The 21,717-nt window shown below is 39.9% G+C and overlaps 5 protein-coding genes across 5 annotated transcripts in view; 3 read left to right on the top strand and 2 right to left on the bottom strand.

Annotated features, from left to right (window-relative positions):
- LOC111344527 (neurochondrin) overlaps positions 1-21,717 on the bottom strand; it is a 130,882-nt gene that overhangs the window by 75,861 nt on the left and 33,304 nt on the right. The window lies entirely within an intron of this gene.
- On the top strand, positions 2,709-4,415 carry LOC111338968 (uncharacterized). The gene has a single exon (XM_022945534.1). It carries the CDS (start codon positions 2,709-2,711, stop codon positions 4,413-4,415), a length of 1,707 nt encoding a protein of 568 aa, XP_022801269.1.
- Positions 11,576-18,883, top strand: LOC111344454 (uncharacterized). The gene is made up of 5 exons (XM_088748476.1): positions 11,576-12,322; positions 12,432-13,841; positions 14,649-14,890; positions 15,129-15,304; positions 16,038-18,883. The coding sequence occupies exons 2-5, from the start codon at positions 13,241-13,243 to the stop codon at positions 18,589-18,591; spliced, it is 3,573 nt and encodes a 1,190-aa protein (XP_088604602.1). The 5' UTR covers positions 11,576-12,322; positions 12,432-13,240; the 3' UTR covers positions 18,592-18,883.
- LOC148740470 (uncharacterized) lies at positions 18,939-20,637 on the top strand. Its single transcript, XM_088748486.1, has one exon. It carries the CDS (start codon positions 19,004-19,006, stop codon positions 20,510-20,512), a length of 1,509 nt encoding a protein of 502 aa, XP_088604612.1. The 5' UTR covers positions 18,939-19,003; the 3' UTR covers positions 20,513-20,637.
- Positions 20,802-21,717, bottom strand: part of LOC148740469 (uncharacterized) — a 3,180-nt gene continuing 2,264 nt past the window's right edge. Inside the window, exon 2 of the mRNA XM_088748484.1 lies at positions 20,802-21,717. This exon is cut by the window's right edge and continues 829 nt beyond it. Within this exon, the coding sequence (XP_088604610.1) occupies positions 20,908-21,717 (810 nt within the window). The 3' untranslated portion in view covers positions 20,802-20,907.

Genomic DNA, 21,717 nt, shown 5'->3' with positions numbered 1-21,717 from the left:
GATAGTATTACAAAAGGCTGAAGAAAAGAACAAAGTATGGTTAACATACCAAAAATGACTACCACTCGTGGTGGTGGTACTCGAAAAAGAAGGGTTCCAGGCGTTGACTATCTCAATGAAGACTATAGAATGTTGATAGCTGGCCCCTCAGGTAGCGGTAAGACCAATCTGCTGTCCTATATGTTGAGGGCACCGCTTGTACCATATGACGATATATATATCTATAGCCCCAACTTCCACCAAGAGTTGATACAAGACCTTGCGAAGGTCATGCATAAGCATTCGCAAAGACTGGGTTATCAGATTTTACATCTTATGGACCCGGCTCAGATTATCGACACAACCGAATACCCCACCGAGGGGCGAAAGGTTGTGATTTTCGATGACTTGATCACAGCTCCAAAAGAGACGCAAAGCAAGATCCTCAAGCACTTCATCGATGGACGACACCATCAAATCTCACCGGTGTACCTATCCCAGTCGTATCACAAGACACCTATGGATATCAGGCTTAATTGCTCTCACATGATCATATATTTACCACCAACACAGCGGCACCGTAGGTTAATCGCCGATGAGAACTGCTTCGATGTCAGTGCTTTTTCAGCGTTGAGACCCTATGATTTCTTGTTTTGCGATAAGATAAAGGGCACCTGTGCACGAAATTTTGACGAAAAAATATAAAACATAGTACTAAGGACACAACTCAAAAATGAAAACTTACTGCGTGAAGCAAAAGAAGAAGACTGATAGCGTGCCGGGTAGTGAGCGGCATGAGGTTGCGAAAAATGGTCGACCGATGATCAAATCAAAGTGTGCCGAGTGTGGCATCACCAAAGTTTCTTTCGTGAGCGGAGGAAAAAAAAAGGCGGGACGCTCTTTGAAGATGTAGGGCGAACAAGTACCTCGTTGGGTGAGATGGCTGTAAAGGGGCTAGCGAACATGGCTCAGCTAGGGCTTGCAAACGCTGTCAAATCTGACTATGCGAAGAGCAAGTTCAAAAAGACGGCAAACAAGTATCTTGATGATGCTCTCGATGCGTTTGTCAACGATATGAGCAAAAAGATAAGAGGGGGAAACGTCGGTTATAATGCGCAAGATGTAAATCAGATACTACCGATGTCGATGTATGCACCTGATGGGGTGAATGACCCGACTCATCCTCTTTACGAAGGTGGAGCCTTTGATATTCACAAAGCGATTGGCAAACTACCGAAGCCGAAAAGCGGCTGGACGCTACCGGGTCACAAATATACTGGACCCTGGAACCCGCTCGAGAATCAACTGCGCTTCGATCCAAAGACTGGTGAGATTCTTGAGATCTATGACCCACCGGCAAGCCTGACTGACGCTACCGCAATGCGACACGACGTTGATTATGCCGTTTGTGCAAACAAGGCAAACCCAAAGAAGTGTAAGAATGAGGCTGATCGTAAGATGGTGAAAGCGCTCGATGCTATACCGTACGATCAGAGGCAGTGGGGTCATTGGCTTGCGAGAAACGTAATCAACACCAAACAGAAGCTAGGTATGGGTGTGGGTGGAAAAAAAAAGTCAAAGGCGAAGCCGAAGGGTGGGAAGCGAGCCTAGCAGATGAGCTACATAAACCCATCAGACGAAACTTTACAAAGCGACGCCTTATTGTGAACGGTATTGATGAGATTTGGTGCTCTGACTTGGTAGAGATGCAAAAGTTTGCAAAGTGGAATAAGGGTTATCGATATTTGCTGATGGTGTTAGACATTTTTAGCAAGTACGGTTGGATCGTACCTCTGAAGAATAAAAAGGGTGAGAGTGTGGCGGAGGGGTTCAAAAAGATATTTGCCGAGGGGCGGGTGCCGAAGAAAATGTGGACCGATAAAGGTTCGGAGTACTACAATCAAAGTGTCAAAGATCTGTTCAAAGCGAAAGGTGTTGAGCTGTACTCGACAGAGAATGAAGAGAAATCGTCTGTGTGTGAGAGATGGAATCGTACGATCAAGACAAAAATGTGGAAGCAGTTTACCATCCAGAACAACACGGTGTATCTCGACATATTGCCAAAGATTCTCGAGAAGTACAACAACACAAAACACAGATCGATCGGTATGACGCCTGTAGAGGCCTCCAAGAAGAAGAATGAGAATGCCGTCTATTTGAAACTGTACGGTAAAGAGCTGGATGCTCAAAGGGGGTGGGAAAAACCAAAGTTTGCGGTTGGCGACCACGTTCGAATCTCCAAATTCAAGAGAAAATTGTTCGACAAGGGCTACACCCCAAATTGGTCTGAAGAAATATTTGTTGTTGATGAGGTGCAATACACAGAGCCCATCACTTACAAGTTGAAGGATCTGCTTGGGGAAGAGATTAAAGGCACTTTCTACGAACAAGAGATGTTGAAGGCAAAGCAGAGCCTTTCAGGCCTTTTCCGCATTGAGAAGGTTATACGAAAGAAGGGCAAACAAGCTCTCGTGAAGTGGAGTGGTTATCCAGAGAAATTTAATTCGTGGGTTGATGTAAGCGAACTTCAGAAGTTATGAAAAAATGAAAAAAAATTGCCTTAAAGAAATGTTAAATATAAAACGAAAGATAAGTGCACATTTGATGATAGTTACTCAAAACGGGTTGAGTATACAGCCAAGTCTGAGGATGAAGATGTAGCACAAACATTCGTTGAAGCGCTTGAAGCAGAGGTTAATAGCATATACAGAAACCATCCCACAAAGGAGATGATCTTCACAGACGGTGATGCTGTTGAATTTGAAAATGCAACGTCTTGTTGGTTATGCGGAAAAGATTTCGAAGAGGGGAAGGACAAAGTTCGCGATCATTGCCATTACACCGGCAAATTTCGAGGGGCTGCGCATAACAGCTGTAATCTCAAATTTCAACGACCAAAATTCATACCTGTCGTGTTGCACAACTTAGCAAACTATGACGCCCACCTCTTTGTTAGAAATCTTGGTGTTTCAGAGGGTGACATTGATTGCATACCCAATAACGAAGAAAAATACATTAGCTTTACGAAACACGTTGTGGTTGACAAGTTTTTCGACAAAGAAAAAGAAAAACTCGTCGAGGTAAAGAGAGAGTTGAGGTTTATTGACAGCTTCAAATTCATGGCTTCCAGTCTTGACAAGCTTGTCAAAAACCTTACCACAAAGGGTGAGTCTTTCTTTCAAAATACAGCCAAATATTATTCAGGAGAGAAGCTTAAACTGTTGATGAGAATGGGTGTTTATCCCTACGAATGGATGGACTCTATACACAAGCTTGATGAGCCACAACTTCCACCAAAAGAAGCTTTCTTCTCCGCGTTAAGTGGTAAAGGTATCTTGGATGATGACTATACCCATGCTCAAAATGTATGGAGAGTTTTTGGTTGTAAGACATTCAGAGATTACCACAATCTCTACAATCGAAGCGATGTTCTTTTACTAGCCGATGTGTTTGAAAACTTTCGTGAGCTTTGCAAAAAGATCTACACTCTCGATCCTTGTTGGTACTTCACCGCTCCGGGTTTGGCTTGGGATGCTTGTCTCAAGTTGACTGAGATAGAACTTGAGTTGTTGAGTGATATAAACATGTTGCACATGTTTGAGGCCGGTATTCGCGGTGGGATTTCAATGATTTCGACAAGGCATGCAAAAGCCAATAACAAATACATGGAAGAAACCTTTGACCCTACCCAACCTTCAAAGTTCATCACGTATCTCGATGCAAACGCCCTCTACGCTTGGGCAATGAGCAAGAATCTGCCTACAGGTGGTTTTAAATGGGTAGATGAAAAAGATTTTGGAGAGTGGAAGAGTTTTCCCTGCATTCTCGAAGTCGACTTGAAAGGCGTCAAAAAAGAGCTTCACGATCACTTCAACGACTATCCACCCGCTCCTGAGAATCTGTTAATTGGGAAAGTACATAAGCTGGTCTGTACGTTAAACGAAAAGAAAAAGTATATCGTTCATCACGAGATATTAAAGCAATACATGAGTCTTGGAATTGAAATAAAAAAGATTCATCGCGTCATAAGGTTCAATGAGAGACCTTGGATGAAGAAGTACATCGATTTGAACACAGAGTTAAGAACCAAGGCTGACAACGACTTTGAAAAAGACTTCTTCAAGCTCATGAGCAACGCTGTCTTTGGTAAAACCATGGAAAACATTCGAAAACGCGTTGACGTGAGGCTTGTTACGAGAGAAGAGAAGGCAAAGAAGTTAACAAATAGGGTCAACTTCAAACACCGAACCATCTTCTCTGAAGATCTCTGCGCAATACATATGGGAAAGACACAGATTGTCTTCAATAAACCTCTCTATCTCGGGATGAGCATCCTCGATATCAGTAAGACATTAACCCTTTGTGACCGGATGGCCGATATATCGGCCATACAAATCACGCGCCACAATTCTGCCCAGCGGATACTCTGTTTTTAGTTCCCAGTCCTCAAACGGTTATAAAATCAAGTCTCCATCTTGGATCTTTCGTTTCGAAGCCTTTCTTGTTCATTTTCATCCGAATTTTGTCAATTTTTCTCGAGTTTTCGACTAGTAAATTTCGCAGGAACATTTAAAGGGCTTCTGCAAATGGCGTCACACTCAAGGACGTATACTGTGGACGAAATATTGGAGTATTTAGATGATAATTTCGACATTCCCGATGATGGCTTGAACTCAGACATTGAAGGGTTTGAAGATGAAGAATCCGACGACGATCAGGGCAATTTCTTTCCAGATCATGACATGGAAATTGGTGATAATGAAGAAGAAGTTACTTTGGCTGCAGTTGACATTCGAGAATCACCTGCTGCTGAAGCAAGTGCTGCTAGAGGTAGGCCAAGAAATTCATGTGTAAATGAGTACGAGTGGAGCAGAGAAGCAAGTGATGTGGATATTCCAGGATTTACTCAGCCTGTAGGACAAGTGAATCCGCTACCAAGAGGTAGTTTGGTTCTTGATTTTTTCCAGCTGTTTATTGATAACCACATTCTGGGAATTATCATAAGGGAAACAAATCGCTATGCCCGCCAGACAATGACACAGAGGCAAAAGGATCCAAATTCATGGAAAGAGGTTTCTTTAGAGGAACTGAAAGCTTTTCTTGGACTTCTTATTGCCATGAGTATTCACCGGGTACCTAGTTTGAGAGATTACTGGTCAACTGACTGGGTATTAGGAGTCCCAGCTTTCTCAAAAGTCATGGCCAGGGACAGATTTTTAGACATACCGTATTTCTTCACCTATAAGCCGATCTCGGCTATAAGCCGAGACCCTGACTTTCAGGGTCTTTACGCTACACTCAAGCTGCCCAAAAAAAAAGGTAAAACCATCGGCTATAAGCCGAGAGCGAAATTATTGATTGTAACTGGCCATTTGAGCAAGCGAACCTCACGGAAAACATAAGAAATTGACTCACTAAACACAAAACCTAATGAATTACAATAAACACAAAAGAAAAAAAGCGAACCAATCAAGAGATATGAATATCAATTGATCCAACGAACTGTATAAATACTACCACGCGACAACAGATTAACCACAACAACAATAATAATCTCAGTTAAACGTTTCAAAGTATCAATCTATCGAGTATACCTTTCGTCGCTGTCACTTTTTATCATCATGCCTAAAGCACGCCGTTCCTCGTATAGTATGGCTTTCAAGATAAAAGTTATCGCGGAAGCTGAAGCGGTAGAAAACAACTCGGAAATCGCTCGAGAATATGGACTAAGCGAGTCCATGGTACGACGCTGGAGAAGAGACCAGGCGACTATTCTTTCCGGAGAGCTGAAGATGTCTGCAAAACGTGCGACGATGGGCCGTTTCACTCCGAAATATCCCGAACTAGACCAGCAAGTGATGGAGTGGTTTTCACAGCAAAGAGAACAAGGTTGGTATTTACTTTTCTGTCTAAAATTTTAAGAGTTTTTGAAGAGTTGAATGATATCGTCTTTCAGTGCGTGGGAAACAGAGACTTTGATTGGTCAGAAATATGTTGTTGTCATGACAATTTCATAACATGTCACGAAAAGAGTGCTGCAGTCACGAATCTACGGTTATCTCGCAGCAAAATAAGATTGTTATTTTATTTTTCGTAGGTATTGCGGTGAGTGGATTGATCCTTCGCCTTAAAGCTAAAGAGCTCTCCGATGATCCTGCTTTCAAAGCTTCCCGTGGATGGTACGAGAAATGGAAACGACGCCACTCGGTCAGCATGCGAACCAAAACAACTCTGGCCCAGCGATTGCCCGCCGATCTCGAAGAGAACATTGTGTGCTTTCATCGCTTCGTCATTGCAGCAAGAAGACGCGCCGACTACCCTTTATCCCGCATCTACAACATGGATGAGACACCCATGCGTTTTGAGCTGCCATCGAACCGAACACTGGAATTCAGTGGAAGCCGAACAGTGCCAGTAAAATCTTGCGGAGCGGAAAAGCGGAGCTTCACCGTCGTTCTTGCTGTTGCTGCCGATGGAGCAAAGGTGCCACCGAAAGTCATCTTCAAAGGCGTCCGTACACCGAGAGATCTGGTTGTGCCGCATCCTCTTCGTGTTTCCTTCCATAAGAAAGGGTGGATGGATGAACAGGGCATCCGAGAATGGATTCGACAGAGTTTGCCCCGTGCCGAGCGTTCCCTTTTGGTGTGGGACTCATTCCGAGCTCACTTGACCGATTCCGTGAAAGATGACCTGAAGCAGCGAAACATTGACGTCGCAGTTATCCCTGGTGGCCTAACCCCGGTTGTACAGCCCTTGGATAAGTGCCTAAACAAGCCATTTAAAGATAATGTGCGCCGAAAGTACTTGGCGTGGATGACATCTGGGCCATTTGAGTTTACCCCAGCTGGGAAGAAGAAGGCGCCAAGCAGAAATCTTGTCCTCAGGTGGATCAAGGAAGCATGGGCAGAGATACCCGAAGAGATGGTTGTCAAATCCTTCAAGACCTGCGGTATTTCCAATGCCTTGGACGGAACAGAGGACGACGTGGTCTACTCTGAGGAAACCCCAGAAGTAGATGATGAATACATAGAAGAGAACGAGTTCGACACAGACAGCGAAAACGAAACGGATGGCGAGTAAACCATTGGGTTGAAAGCCCTTGCACGTATCCGTCAAACGGCTCCTTTAGGAGCCACCAATTTCATAAAAGTGAATAACCAATATTCAGAAGTTATTTTTGTTGTGTTTTATTACTTCTGCTTCATTGCTAACTTGACTACAAGCCGGGGGGGTAAAGTTATTCAGCAACTGTATATTTTTAAAATGTAAAACCCTCGGCTATAAGCCGAACCCCGTTCTCCGTGAAAAATCTCCCAAAATTTTGGGTCGAAAACTGAAAAAATCGCTCGGCTTATAGGTGAAGAAATACGGTATATTACAATATTCATTTGTGTGACAATTCACAAATGCCCCAACGTGGCGATGAAAACTTTGATAAGCTGTTCAAGGTGAGGAGTTTTATGGAGAATCTGAACACAAAGTTTAGAATGAATTACAATCCTCATCGAGAGCAGGCAATAGATGAGGCCATGATCAAGTACAAGGGGCAAACATCGTTGAAACAGTACATGCCAATGAAGCCCATAAAGAGAGGCATAAAAATGTGGTGCAGGGCTGACAGTTCTAATGGATACCTGTGCGAATTCTCTATATATACTGGGAAGTCACGTCAAGGTGTTGAACATGGACTTGGATACACTGTAGTTTCAAATTTGTGTCAGCACATAAAAGGGAATTGGTACATTATATTCTGTGACAATTTCTTTACCTCAGCAAAGTTGATTGAAGATTTGTACCAGAACAAGATTCTTTGCTGTGGTACCCTGAGGTCAGGTCGCAAAGGCTTTCCAAGAGAACTGTTCGACAAAGCTGCCATAAAACGCATGCAAAGAGGGGGCATTATTTGGAGAATGAAAGGTCCCATGCTGGCGTTGACATGGATGGACAAGAAAGCTGTGCATGCAGCAGGCACAAACCAAAAAGCTCCATCAGATGACCTGCCAACAGTCAACAGGAGGAAGAAAGATGGCACTGTTGAGCAGGTTCCCTGCCCCGAAACAGTGTCATCTTACAATGCCCATATGGGGGGTGTCGACAGAAATGATCAGATGAAGTCCTACTACACGATCCCTGTTGCAGGGAAGAAATGGTGGAGTAGGATCTTCTATGATTTAATTGACAGGGCAATTTTCAACAGTTTTGTTCTGTATCAGGAATCCCCACATTGCGCGTCAAGAAACCTGAAGAAATTTCGAATTGACCTTGCCAAGCAGCTTGTTGGCAATTTCTGCTCACGTGGAAAGAGGGGACGGCCTTCTGATGAAGGGCCCCAGCTTGCTCGCTACATTGAGAGGCACTTCCCAGACTTCTTGCCCTTAAATGAAAGTGGCAAGAGAAAGGAAAGAAGATGCAAAGTGTGCTATGACCGGGGAATAGTGAAGAAGACCAGCTACTTTTGTCCGGATTGTGACGTCGGCCTGTGTGTGGCACCTTGCTTCAGAGTGTTCCATCAGCCTTGAATTTCAACAATGTGAAGAACAGGCATTAAGTTAGTTCAGTTTTAGATACTTTTTAGCTTTAAAGACATGAAAACACTTTCAGAAACAAAGTTTTTTTTATTATTCAGTGAACATTAATTTAGGTGATTGCGTGACGTGACACATGCCGTGACAAAATCGACATATAGAAGAAACCATTATGAACCAGAACACCAAGTTAGGAGTCAAAATCATCAGTATAAACTACTCTTTATTTTAAGCAACATTTCAGAATTTTTCTCTCAAATCAGAAAGAATTGTGCTTCTTCCAAAGTCAGTCAAGCATTGTTTTGTGACAGTTGAGATCATATTTCACGTCATCTGACAGCTGTCAAACCAAACATAATCATCGAATAAGTATGAATTTGTATTGTACATTTATTAATCAAGACTATGACCAAGTTTCAGGGACTTATCTTTATTATTAAATTTTTTATGATTTTTTTTAAAAATTACAACTAAGAAACTTGTGTAAACTCAAAAATTAATTCAGGTCCCAAAGGGTTAATGTACGACTTTCACTACAACTACATCAAACCTAAGTATCCAGAGGGTAGATCAAAGCTTCTTTTCACGGACACTGATAGTCTTTGCTATGTGATTCAGACTGAAGATTTTTACAAAGATATAAGTGATGATGTTGATCGTTTGTTTGACACGAGCAACATTAAAAAGGGGCATCCTTCTGGGATACCGACCGGTGTGAACAAGAAGGTGATTGGAATGTTTAAGGATGAGGCAGGTGGAAAGATAATAGAAGAGTTTGTCGGTCTGAGGGCCAAGCTGTACAGCTACAAGATGTTTGGTGATGAAGAAGAAGTGAAAAAGTGTAAGGGGATGAAGGAGGGGGTGGTAAAACGTACGATCAGCTTTGATGACTACAAGAGATGTTTGTTTGGTGGTGAAAAACAACTACGAAAAATGAACACGCTTCGAAGTCGAAAACATGAGATGTATATGGAAGAGATCAATAAAGTCGCACTATCCGCCGACGATGACAAGCGAATCATTTTACCAGACAAAATACACACACATGCGATAGGACACCACAAAGCGCTCACACAACACACTTAAAGGCAAATGGCACGCCGTCAAATTATTGTGCATGCACGATGATTTAACGTGAATACCACAAATAGACGATGGGAAAAGTGTCAAAATTATACCATATGCACAATAATTTGAGGTGAATGTGTTTAGCCGAGCCGCCGGAAAGTGCCAAATTATTGTATATGCACAATAATTTGACGTGAATGTCTTGAGTTAGATCATGAAAAAGTACTAAGATTAACTAATCTAACTTAGATTCTCGTTAATGTGACGAAAATGTCCCAGAACCGGCAACATGCCTACTACTTCAGTAAAAGTGTTTGTGAGACGGCTGTGCCGTTTAGGTCTAATGGTCTCCCTAGGGAATCGGTTATGTATATTCGCAAGTCTCTGATAGTACCCGTGTTTATTTTGCTATATTTCTTTTGCCTCGGTTCGAGATGAAAGGGAAAACTAAGGGGTAAATTATCAACCGAAAAGCGGAAGAGAACATCCGATTGTTTCCCACCGAAAACCGATTCAGAGACAATATTCGTGCGGATATAAATATCATCCACCGAGCGAGTGATATCCGGTAGCTTGTCACCGTAACTAGTCGCTGTCACGATTTTCTTTGTAAAACCGATAAGATCTCCAAAGTCACCGGTTCGCAGGTCAACTTGATAACCATCTTCGAGACCAATCAGACATTTGAAAAGGGCCGGTACAAATTTGAGCTCGATACCGGTTTTAGAATGCTTCAAAGATTCAAGCTCTCGCTTAATATAAGCGTTTAGTTCTGAATAAGAGAAATTCCCATCAGGGAATTCGATTTCATGCCACGTGTTGCCAGAATCGTGACTATATTTGAGTTTGTTGTTGTTGTAGGTGTTGCTAACGTTGTACCATGCGTACGACATCGCCACTTCGTCAAGAGCAACATAGTATTTAGTGTTTGGGTCTAACTTCATCACAGGGTTGAAGGTAGTAGTAAAATCGTGCCTTACACCCCTCGAACAACTTAGAGAGCTGACACCGAGGGGAATCGGAGTTTTATTATTTAAGACAATTTCCTTGTTGATTGCGATTAATTCGTCAAGCTTAGATTCCATTAGCTCAGATGTTTTTGTATGTATACATCATATTGTTTTTTCGAAATTTGGTTTTTCTTCCGGAGGTAATCGATAATCTCGATTATTTCGTTACTAATTTGATTAGAGGTGTTACCCGCATGTCTAACGTCTGTCAACATCTGTAATTTTTCTATGATTTCTTTGATATTGGTAAATATAAGGTCGTCACTTATTTCCATCCACCAAACTGACGTGACGTCATATGATCTCCCGTGAACATCTTCGGTTAATGCGTCGGAACCTTCTCGTGAAAACAAACATGACGGATGATCCTGCCGGATTCCCATCGTTTTGTGAGCTTTTCAGGGGCATATTTTGTTTCGCTTGGTTCATAAAACAGGCTTCTGATATATTTCAATAAATCTTGAAAACTTGGGGTATTCTTTTCCAGGGTAAAGCTGTTTAGATTCCAAAGGCGGAACAACGTCAGTTTGATAGATGGCGTGACAACCTGTGTATCTTTCCATCCATGAAACTGACGTTCGGCAACAGGCGATCGAGCACGAAAATTTTCGGTAATGTGCCGAATGGCTTTCTCGCAATTTCGAAGATTTTCCCGCAACCAATTGTTGTTTGGCGGGCTTTTTCGAAAGGAAATTATAATAAGGTTTCCTCGTCCGCGAGATCTGGAAGTTTACAGAGTGTTTGTTATAGCTTTGCCAGCAAATGCTGAAGAAAGCGGTTTAGCTGAAGGCATGCATTTAGAAAGTAAGAACGACAATGCTACTGAATCCAAATGTACTTGGCAGGCAATGTTAAGAGGTTCAACAAACAAGTATGTTGGCTACGTTAAATCAGTTGAAGAAGCTATGGCTGTACTGAGGGAATATGAACTGGAAACTACATCAAAATTCTCGTTTTAAATCCGACAAAATGTTTGGAGCCGGAGGTAAGACAAAAAAAGACATAAAAAATTGCGAAAATAATAACCTTAATTATCAACACATTAAAATAACAATAAGAGTAATAATTATGGAAAGTTCTTTTAGCCATTCTATTATGTCCTGATCAGTAAGTGTATCTAACCAAGCACTAAACATAGAATTACAGAGTGTGGGTGGTACAGTGATGTGAATATATGTTGTGGGCATGAGAGGGGGTCTTATAAACAGCGTTATCCCTTCAGTAGCTTGATGAATTTATCAATCTATCATAAGTTTTAAATATTTTTCTCATAAATCCTGTTATTAGGTAACTATAGAATTTCTCTTAGTCGTTATATAAATATTAATGTAAATAGCACCTTTTTTTTCCTTTCTTGTGTCCACTAATTAGTAAGGGATCTTCCCTAGCTAGGTTATTGACACTCTTAATGAAGTTTTCCATCCATCCATGCATGAATGAAATATCATTCTTTGAATCTCTGAAATAGTAGCTGGAAAAGCTGTGACATAAATTGGGTTGAAAGTAGTGTAGGTAGCACACCAGGATGCAATGGAGATTATAATTAACATAAATGTAATGAAAGGTCTCCTTTGTTTCCACGGCACAGATCCCTTTGCCAGGCAAAGGAAAGTGTATTTTAAGGATGATAAAATTCCATTTGATGGAGTACCCTTCAGTATAATTGCCACCAAGGTGTTTGACTGCCAACATGGGCCAGACAGGAAAAAGTCATTTAAAGCAAAACATGCTGAAAACAAGGTATTTTGGTTGTGACTAACAAAGTCTACATTATCCTTTTACGTACAACCTTTTTGTGCTTTTAACACAAAGAGGCAAGGGGCTTAAAATATCAATTTTTTATTTACAGATTGATGATCACTCCTTTACAAGGAAGCGGTTTTTACCTCAAGACACAATGAAGTTTGGTTGCCCAGCAAGTATTCGGTTATCAGAAGTGGTAAAGTATTACAATTACAAGGTACAAAACTGCAATCACCATACTGTTTACATCCATAAATTTGATATTTTATTCCTGCTCAGTAAAAGAAGGTCTCTTAATTTGAATGATTATTTCTGTTTTGGCTTAATTACATAGATCAGGGAGAACACAGAAAGACTAAGAAGAGACATGTCCAAAAAGCTCAAGACTGATATAACTGATGGTCAGAAACCAGAGTTTGAACGTAGAATATATATCCAATTACCAAAAGGGGATGAACACAGGGATCACATCATTGGAAAGGTTTGTTGATGCCAATGAAAATAACTGTCACAAGTTAGCCTAATAACAATTATATTAATAATTTTTGTTTTGGCTTCTTTGTTTGTATAATGGCCGATTACACAGGTGAAGGCTTAACAAGTAGTTGCCTTGGACTGAATTAGAGGTTGATAAAATTCTACACATAAATGAATTTTACTAAAGAACATAATTTTGACTTATTCGCTTGTTAAAGTTGTTCTGTCCCATTGAATAATTAAATTGGCATTTTACTAGTAGCTACAACTATCAGCGTAACAGTTTTGATATATCTTTCTCAAAAATTGTGGTCCCATTTTCATTTTTTCCTTCATGAATCAAAAAACCAGGTTGGTGGTATTCTGCAGCCCATTGACAAAAGGCTTGTACACAAGATCGGAGAGCTTGTTGGCGAAGGTGTGAAAACTGTGGACGAGATGAAAAGACATCTTCGGCAATTTGTAAAGACTGAACTGTTCCCAGAGCAAACTCCACCATCATCTACAAATAGACGATATTATCCAACAGATGTGGATGTAAGGAACCACATGTACCAGGCCTCAGTGAAAAAACTGCTGTCCAAAACTGATCAGGAGAACCTTGAAAAGAAAATTAAAAGTTGGCATCAGGAGAAACCTCAAGATCCATTCTATTTTAGACCCTGTGCACTATCATTGTCATCAATCTATGCTGAAAGCAACAGTGATGACAAAGATGGAACTTGTATGCAAGATGATCTTCTATTTGCTCATCAAACAGCCTGGCAGAAAAATCTTATGGTCCGTTATGGAAATGAAATCACCCTTCTTGACGCAACATACAAGACAATGCGATATGAGCTCCCTCTATTTTTTCTAGTGGTGAAGACAAATGTAAATTACATAGTTGTTGGTTCTTTCATCATTCAAAGGGAAACCACAGCTTTAATACAGGAAGCACTAACAATCTTCCATGACTGGAATGCCAACTGGAAACCCAAATTCTTTATGACTGACTTTTGCCATGAGGAGATCCATGCCATTGAGAGCACATTCAAAGGTAACAATGACTTATTAATAAAGGTCTAATGTTTACAAAGAGAGAGAACCTACATTGAAATTGTAGCAAACTAAACTTAGTCCCTAGGGAGAATCGAATCAAAGTAAGAAAACTTTACAATTCTCTTTTTAATCAAAACCTTGCTTTACTTAACTTGAATTGTTTTCAGTAGAGTGTACTGATCAGTAAGACTTTAATTAGAAAGGGTGACAAACTACCAGGTTTCACTGGTGGTTCCAAAATTACCTAAATATGACATACATTTCATACTAATTAAAAATATATATATTACTGAATCAAAAATATAAAAATGATGGTAGCACAGTGCTACATGACCAATATGAAAATTAGAAAAAGAGAAACAAGGAAAGCAGATACTAAACAGTATGACAAAAATGGTGCATGAATTAAAATTATTACTTAAAATAGGTTGCTATAAAGTTGTGAAGAAGTTACAGACGTATGTTTGTGCAAGGCTTCATTAGATTAGGTCCTGCTCATTAAAAATGCTTGCAAGATGTTGAAAGAGTTAAAGTAACAACTATACAATCCTAATACCCTTGATCCATCCTTGGGATTCGAAAACAAGGGCATACATTTGAACCTTAGTACTTAGGTCTTCAGTTAAAGAAGTAGCGGTAGATATTTCCACGTAGGCAAAACTACAAAGTTAAGCTTACAGTAGGCTGATACCATAGGGGTTACCTCCTACATAGTGCTTAATTATCTAATCTTTCAAATGACTAATGTACCAACTCTCTCAAATGTAAATGTACATGAATTTTCCCTTTTAATTTGGTTTAACAGATACAACTACATATATTTGTGACTTCCATCGTGAACAGTGCTGGGAAAGATGGCTACGAAAGTCTGAAAATGGGTTGACTGACAACAGAGAAGAGGTCCTATCATTGCTACGTAACATTGCAAAATCATCAACAGAAGAGTTGTTTGAAATAAATTTGTCTTCCCTCAAGGAGAGTGCACTTTGGCGGGCTAATCCCAAGCTCAGGAAGTGGTTTGAAAAAACTTGGCTCATAGAGTCTGAGGTAAGAAATGAAATATTGCCCACCGCACATAGTTTTTCACTTCTCTGTGATACCCTGTGAGTATGAACAGAACAAAAACTTGCCTCTGGAGGCTTACCTCTTTTTAACCTGACATGCACAACCTTTTCTAACTTATTCATGTATAAGCAATCATGAATTGATACTGTGAGCTGTTAACATGCATCAACACCAATTCATTTAAAAGTTCAAGTTTCCTGTACTTTGTTTAACATTACAGCGATGGGTGTGGGCTTTCAGGCGAGACAGATTTATGTTAAATATCAACACCAACAATGGCATTGAGCGACAGAATGAGTCCTTGAAATACCAGTACCTGAAGGACCGAAATAACAACAGCCTCAGTGGGATGATTACAACATTAATTGAGGAATTTTTACCAGACAAATACAGAAGGTACAAGTAGATACTAGAAGTGCAGTTAGCAAATTCAAAAAATTCCCATGCTCACTGTATGTATTAAGGTGGGTCAAACCTTTTCTCTGTACATTCCACCATGTATACTTTGATGGATCAATATTTCCACTCTTTATCAGTTGATGCTATTATTACTGGAACCAAATGAATGCACCATCCTTGCTTAAAAGTTACAATAATTTTCTCGGCAAAACAGGTTACTAGCAACATTATAGCCTATTGAAAACACACCTCATTTTAGCTTTCTATTGTTAGAACTCTAAAACAAGCTCAGCTGTGACCCCTCTTTTTATTATTGATCTATCATCATTATGCTACATTACACCTTAAATTTTGAATTATTTAAGATAGCTTCCAAAATATATTTTTAAAGTTTTCAAGTTACATCTTAGCATACTGATTAAAATTTGATAATAAAAGCTTGTCTTTGAGTTATAACCAGTTAAAGCCACAGGTTACTCCATGTTGTTCACCTATTATGTCAAGAAAATGATCATAATTACTTTTGTTAAGTAAGGGTTGCATTTTAGTTTGGAAACAGTATTATAGCTGCATAAACTGATAAAGATGAGTACTATGGTACAATCAAAGTATGTGCTGGAGTGTGCTGGAAATAGGTCTCAGCCACTTAAATAATGTGACAAATCTGAAATATGTAAGTCTGATATCAATACATTAGAAACAGCACATTAAAAAGCTGTTAATTTTCCAGGTATGTGGAGCTCAATACAAAATGCAGTGAACAGTACAGGCGTTACAACTCAGATGTGCCAAAATACTTGCACAATAAACCCAGACCGTTTATTAACCATTGCAGACAGAGAATAAGATCAGCTGTTGAAGTGGAACCTCACCACATTAAGGAAGTTTGCACTGACACAGAAGTTGGTCAATTCCAAGTGAGATCACTCTCAATAAACACTTGGTACAATCTGTCTTTTGGTTCCAGGGATGTAATGCCACATTGCAGCTGTCCTGATTTTTGCCATACTGGCCTGCTATGCAAGCATTTTTTTGCAATTTTCAACTACTTCCCCACCTGGCAGTGGGATACATTACCAGAAAAATATCGCGAAAACCCTTATCTCTCACTAGACAAGGAGCATGTGTTTGCTGATTTTACTAAATACAAAAGTAACAAAGAAAATGACAATGTTCTTGATGAAGAGATACCAGAAAAACAGCCAGATGACAAAGCAGTAGTCCCACAACAGAAAATAAAAGGTATTGAAAGCCAAATCAGGCAAGAGGCAATAATATGTAGGGAGAAACTTAAAGGACTAACATCTCTGACATACAATATTGAAGATGAAAGTGTCCTCAAAGACCTAAACAGTTCTCTTGAAGTCTTACTCAATAAGTTCACAACTTTTCAAACTATTGATGAAAAGGAAAACTCATCACAAACATTGATTAATCAACAAAGTAGCAAGAAACAACTCCAATCATCCTTTATAAATTACCTGCCATTACCTGTGCGCCCAAAGAAAAGAAGATTTTGGAACAGAGTTGGAGAATTTGCATCTATGATGCAAAAACACTACAAAGTTCAAGTTCCTGTTAACAGCATGCAAGCCAAGAGGTCCAACTCAAAGAGTGTTCTTAAACGAAAGAAAGGTTCTAAACACCCCTCTTCACCAAAGAAACAGCGCACTGAAGAACAGAACCACCATGTCCAAAATGAAACTAAAACAAGCAATGATCCTTATGCTACTCTAAGGGAATACATTATCTCCAAAGAGAAAAAATCTCCTCTTGGTAACGATCACGAAAAGCAGGAAAGCATTCATGCTCCCCATGCAACTAACATACCAAAAAGATGCATTTCTCCTTCTTCAAAAATGCAAGGTGTGCAAAAACAATCTATCGAAGTGAAAGAGGAGCATTTCAGCAACAGTCAGCTATCAACATTTAGCAACTGCCCATCATCGAAAGTCAGCAACAGTCTCCTATGGACAATCAGCAACAGTGAGACATCAACAGTTAGTGATTGTCACATAACAAAAGTCCTTGTGAGTCCATCAACAACAGTCAGCAGTGGTCAGTCCTCAACACTCAGCAAAAGCCAAACAACACTTGTCAGCAATGGCCAGTCATCAACAGTCAGCGAAAGTTTGTCACTGATGGTCAGCAAAGGTCAGTCATTAACAGTTGGCAACAGTTTGTCATCAACAGTCAGCAAAGGTCAGTCATCAACAGTCAGCAACAGTTTGCCATCAACAGTCAGCAACAGTTTGTCATCAACAGTCAGCAAAGGTCAGTTATCAACAGTCAGCAAAAGTTTGTCATCAACAGTCAGAAATGGTCAGTCATCAACAGTGAGCAATAGTCAAACATCAAAAGTCAGCAATGGTCAGTCATCAACAGCCAGCCACAGTTCATCATCTACAGTTAGCAAAGGTCAGTTTGGCAAATCTACTTTAGGAAATACCATAATTGTTGATGAAAATTCAGCAGATCCTGCATCGTGGGTAACAATAGCAAATTGTTATCCTGACGATCCAGATTACAAACTTAATCTCTACCTAGAAAGCAAGACAACAATTTTACAGAAGAACCATTGGCTCTTTGACTCTGAGATCCATGCAGGGCAAATGCTTCTCAAGAGACAATTTCCCTTCATAGATGGGCTGATTGATCCAGTAGTAAAGGGGTCTCTTGTTGTCCCTGCTGCATCAGAGTTCATTCAGATCATAAATACTGGGTCACACTGGGTATGTCTTAGTACAATTTCAACCACACCTACTTCTGGTACCGTCAAGATTTTTGATAGTCTCTACAAAAATATGAATTCAACATCAATAGAGCATGCTTGTCGCATGTTGATGTATCCTGGAGACAAAGTCACTTTTGTCAATGAGAAAGTCCAGCGACAAGTTGGAGGTAGTGACTGTGGTCTGTTTTCCCTGGCTTTTGCAACTGATTTGTGTCATGGTATAGACCCAACAAATCAGAAGTATCATCAAGAATCTTTGCGACAACACTACGTTGACTGCCTGGAAAATGGAGAAATGTCACCATTCCCCAAAACTGAAAAGAGAGTGCCCTGCCACTTGAGCAGCATCAAGTCCTCTGTTGCTATTTACTGTGTCTGTAGACTACCATACAATAGAGAAGAATATGTTCAGTGCAGTAATGACAAATGCAAAGAATGGTATCATCCCACCTGTGTTAAAATACCAACCTGGGCAATAAACAGCAACCGCAACTGGAGATGCCACAAATGCAAAGAGTATGCAAAAGTTAAGTCATTGTCAAGAAGCTGACCTATTTAAGGTGGTTCAAACATTTTGCAAAGTGATGAGGGATACCTAGCCTCCAATGTGTGATTTCAACTCAAGGCAAACTCAGTGACCTCCATTTTTGCCATGAAAAATAAATTACATTAAATTAGTAAACCGTGTAAATTAATTGTGTTGATTGAAAGTTTCCCTGGTACTATTTCCCCAAAAAGTTTCCAATATATTATGAAGAAAAGATTACAAAAAAGTTCTTGGTTTATTTGGAATATTTTTCGATCATTATGCATTAAAAGTTACAATTGTAATACGTATTTAACAATTAGCCATTTTCAAAACGAGCGGCGGTCTGGGTACGATTTGCCACCATAAAGGCTCTTGGGATCATTTGGAGGGACAGCGTGAAGGTAAACAAACGCACAGCTGACGTGTGACAAACATGGCACACTATAACTGCTGTATTCCAGGCTGCACTAATAGTTACAGAAATGCACCTAACCTTCAGTATTATAGAATTCCAAAAGACCCTCATATACGTAGAAAGTACGTGGTTCTTATGAGGAACGAGACTCTGAAATTAGATTCTACGAGTACGCGGATTTGCTCAGTTCATTTCGATGGAGGAGAAAAACTTAGCAGAACGCACTTGCCTTCAATTTTTCCATGGACAAAACCGACAGCTCAACGTAGAGAACGCAAGAGGGCCAGTTTCGAAGATGTACAGAAAATAGAGCAAACCAAAAAAAGAAAAACAGCACTTGCTCAATTACCACAGGAAGCGAACTTTAAATTTGAAGAACAGACAGAAAATATGAATGTTAATGCTGACACCAGTACCAGTGTGGAAATGCAAACGTTACTTACTGGAGACCAACTAAACAGTTTCTACAACAGAATGCAAACAAGAGAACAAGAAATTGTTAAGCTTAAGGGAGAGATTCAGCAGTTGGAGAAAGAAAACAACAACATAAAAGAGGTGAACAGCAAATTACAAAAGGAAATCGAAAGCTTGAAGCATGCTTTAGATAACAATAGATTTGACATAAGCAAATTTAAAGATAAAGATGATGATATTGCATTCTACACCGGCTTTCCCGATTACAATGCTTTTATTCTTTGTTACAAAACTGTAGAACAAGCCTCTAGCAATATTAATTATGGGCACAAAAGGACCACCACGAACGGTAATGTTGGGAGACCCAGAGTACTTACTAAATTCCAGGAGTTTACCCTTGTTATGCTGCGCTTGAGGCTGGGTTTGTTTGAGAATGATCTTGCTCATCGATTTTTGGTTTCAAGATCAACTGTCTCTAAGATTGTAAATGCCTGGATTCCATTTTTGAGGAGGGAATTTGAACCTCTTATCATCATCCCCCCAAGAGAAGTACTTCAATGTTATAGGCCTGACAGTTTTAAGAAACTGTTGCCTAACGTAACAGTCACTGTCGATTGCACGGAATTTGAAATGGAGAGGCCATCTGCTCTTGATTCACAGTCTACCTGTTTTTCATCATACAAGTCAAGAACCACCATGAAATCACTGTTGGGCATAACGCCAAGCGGTGTTTTATGTTTTGTGAGTGACTTATTTCCTGGTTCAACCTCAGATAAGGAAATAACTGTTCTTAGTGGTTTTCTAGACAGACTAAATCCTGGTGACCAGGTACTGGCTGACAAAGGGTTCAATTGTCAGGATGAATTAGCTTCTGTTGGTGCAAGCCTTGTTATACCAAAATTTTTAGAACAGAAGATACAGTTTTCCACAAATGAAACAAATCACAACAAGGTGGTTGCTAGCCTAAGAGTTCATGTGGAGCGGCTCATGGAACGTATAAAGAACTGGCACATCTTCGACCATAAGATACCAATTACTATTGCACCTATTGCATCAGACATGCTTGTAGTGGTCTGTGCTTTGTCAAATTTTCAACCCCCTCTTATAAATTAAAAATTATCATGTAATATTGTTAACTGTCATGACACATGTTGATGATGAAACACGAAAACATTCATATTGCAATAACTTTCATTAAATGGTGTAATGAAATAAATTTTGTTTGGACCAAACAATAATATTGGTATTGAAATTGGAGTCAAATGAGTGATTCAAATTCAGCTTACTTTGGGGAGCAGCTACATCACACAATGATAGTAGGTTGGGTCATTTGCATTTTAGGTTTAGCATTGCAAATGCTTTGACTACACATTTAAATCTAGGTTTGCCAAAACATGCAGCGTATAGTATAATGATATTATTCAACATTGGACATGTTAAGAAATACAACTTCAGTTATAAGTTTTCTAGTAGATGAAAAAGAATAAAACTCTTAAAACAAAAAGCTCTCAAAACATGCGCGCATCAATTTTGGGGAGCCCATATTTCACACAAGGATATGAAAGTTCTGGTACAATCCAGCAGTTAAAAAATGATTCAAGTTTTGGGAATATTCTATCCCAGTGTTCTTGTGAGAAATAAACTCTCTCACAAAAAGGTGTGGAAGAGGCTGTTCCCATAACCACAAAGTCAGTCCATTTTTGCTCTGCCACAAACATTGCCTGTTGTACTTGAAAATAATATTTGTGTCTTGAGTTCAAAATCACAGATTCCTCAAACTTCTTGCAAATTCCTTTTCGGAGCAGAGCCTCCTCCAGACTTTCTTGCTTTTCCATCTGAATATATTTCACTTCAAGAAGACCCTTACTGTCTTCTGCAGAAGGGTCACACACTAATCCGTCTGGACTTGCTCCGAGTAACCCATGATGCTTGGAAATGAAAAAGCCACATTTTTCTACGGATATATCAGTAACCCCTTCCCCCTGCTTTAATAATTTGTAAGCAGCTATGATCCTGTCCTCCATTTCAAGTCCTTCTTGCATGTATTTACTCTGAAATGGTTTTTTGTAACCAAGGACATCTTGGATGATTTTTGTTGGTGATGTTGTTTCCCTTTGCACAGCTATTCTGTAACAATTTGTAGCAGTAATCCTGGGCTGCCTGTGATGATGCCACAAATTTGAGTTTGACTGCCCTCGTGTTTGCTCTTCTACTTTCTTTATTTTTTCTTCATCAAAATTAATGTTCCTCTTCACTTTCTCAAATCTCACTCTTAGTTCATCAGCTGATATTGGATGACATTTGATGGGTGAGAAGAG

This window comes from Stylophora pistillata, chromosome 2 (genome assembly GCF_964205215.1).
Source record: "Stylophora pistillata chromosome 2, jaStyPist1.2, whole genome shotgun sequence".
Lineage (NCBI taxonomy): Eukaryota > Metazoa > Cnidaria > Anthozoa > Scleractinia > Pocilloporidae > Stylophora > Stylophora pistillata.
This window is presented reverse-complemented; position numbering and strand designations above follow the sequence as displayed.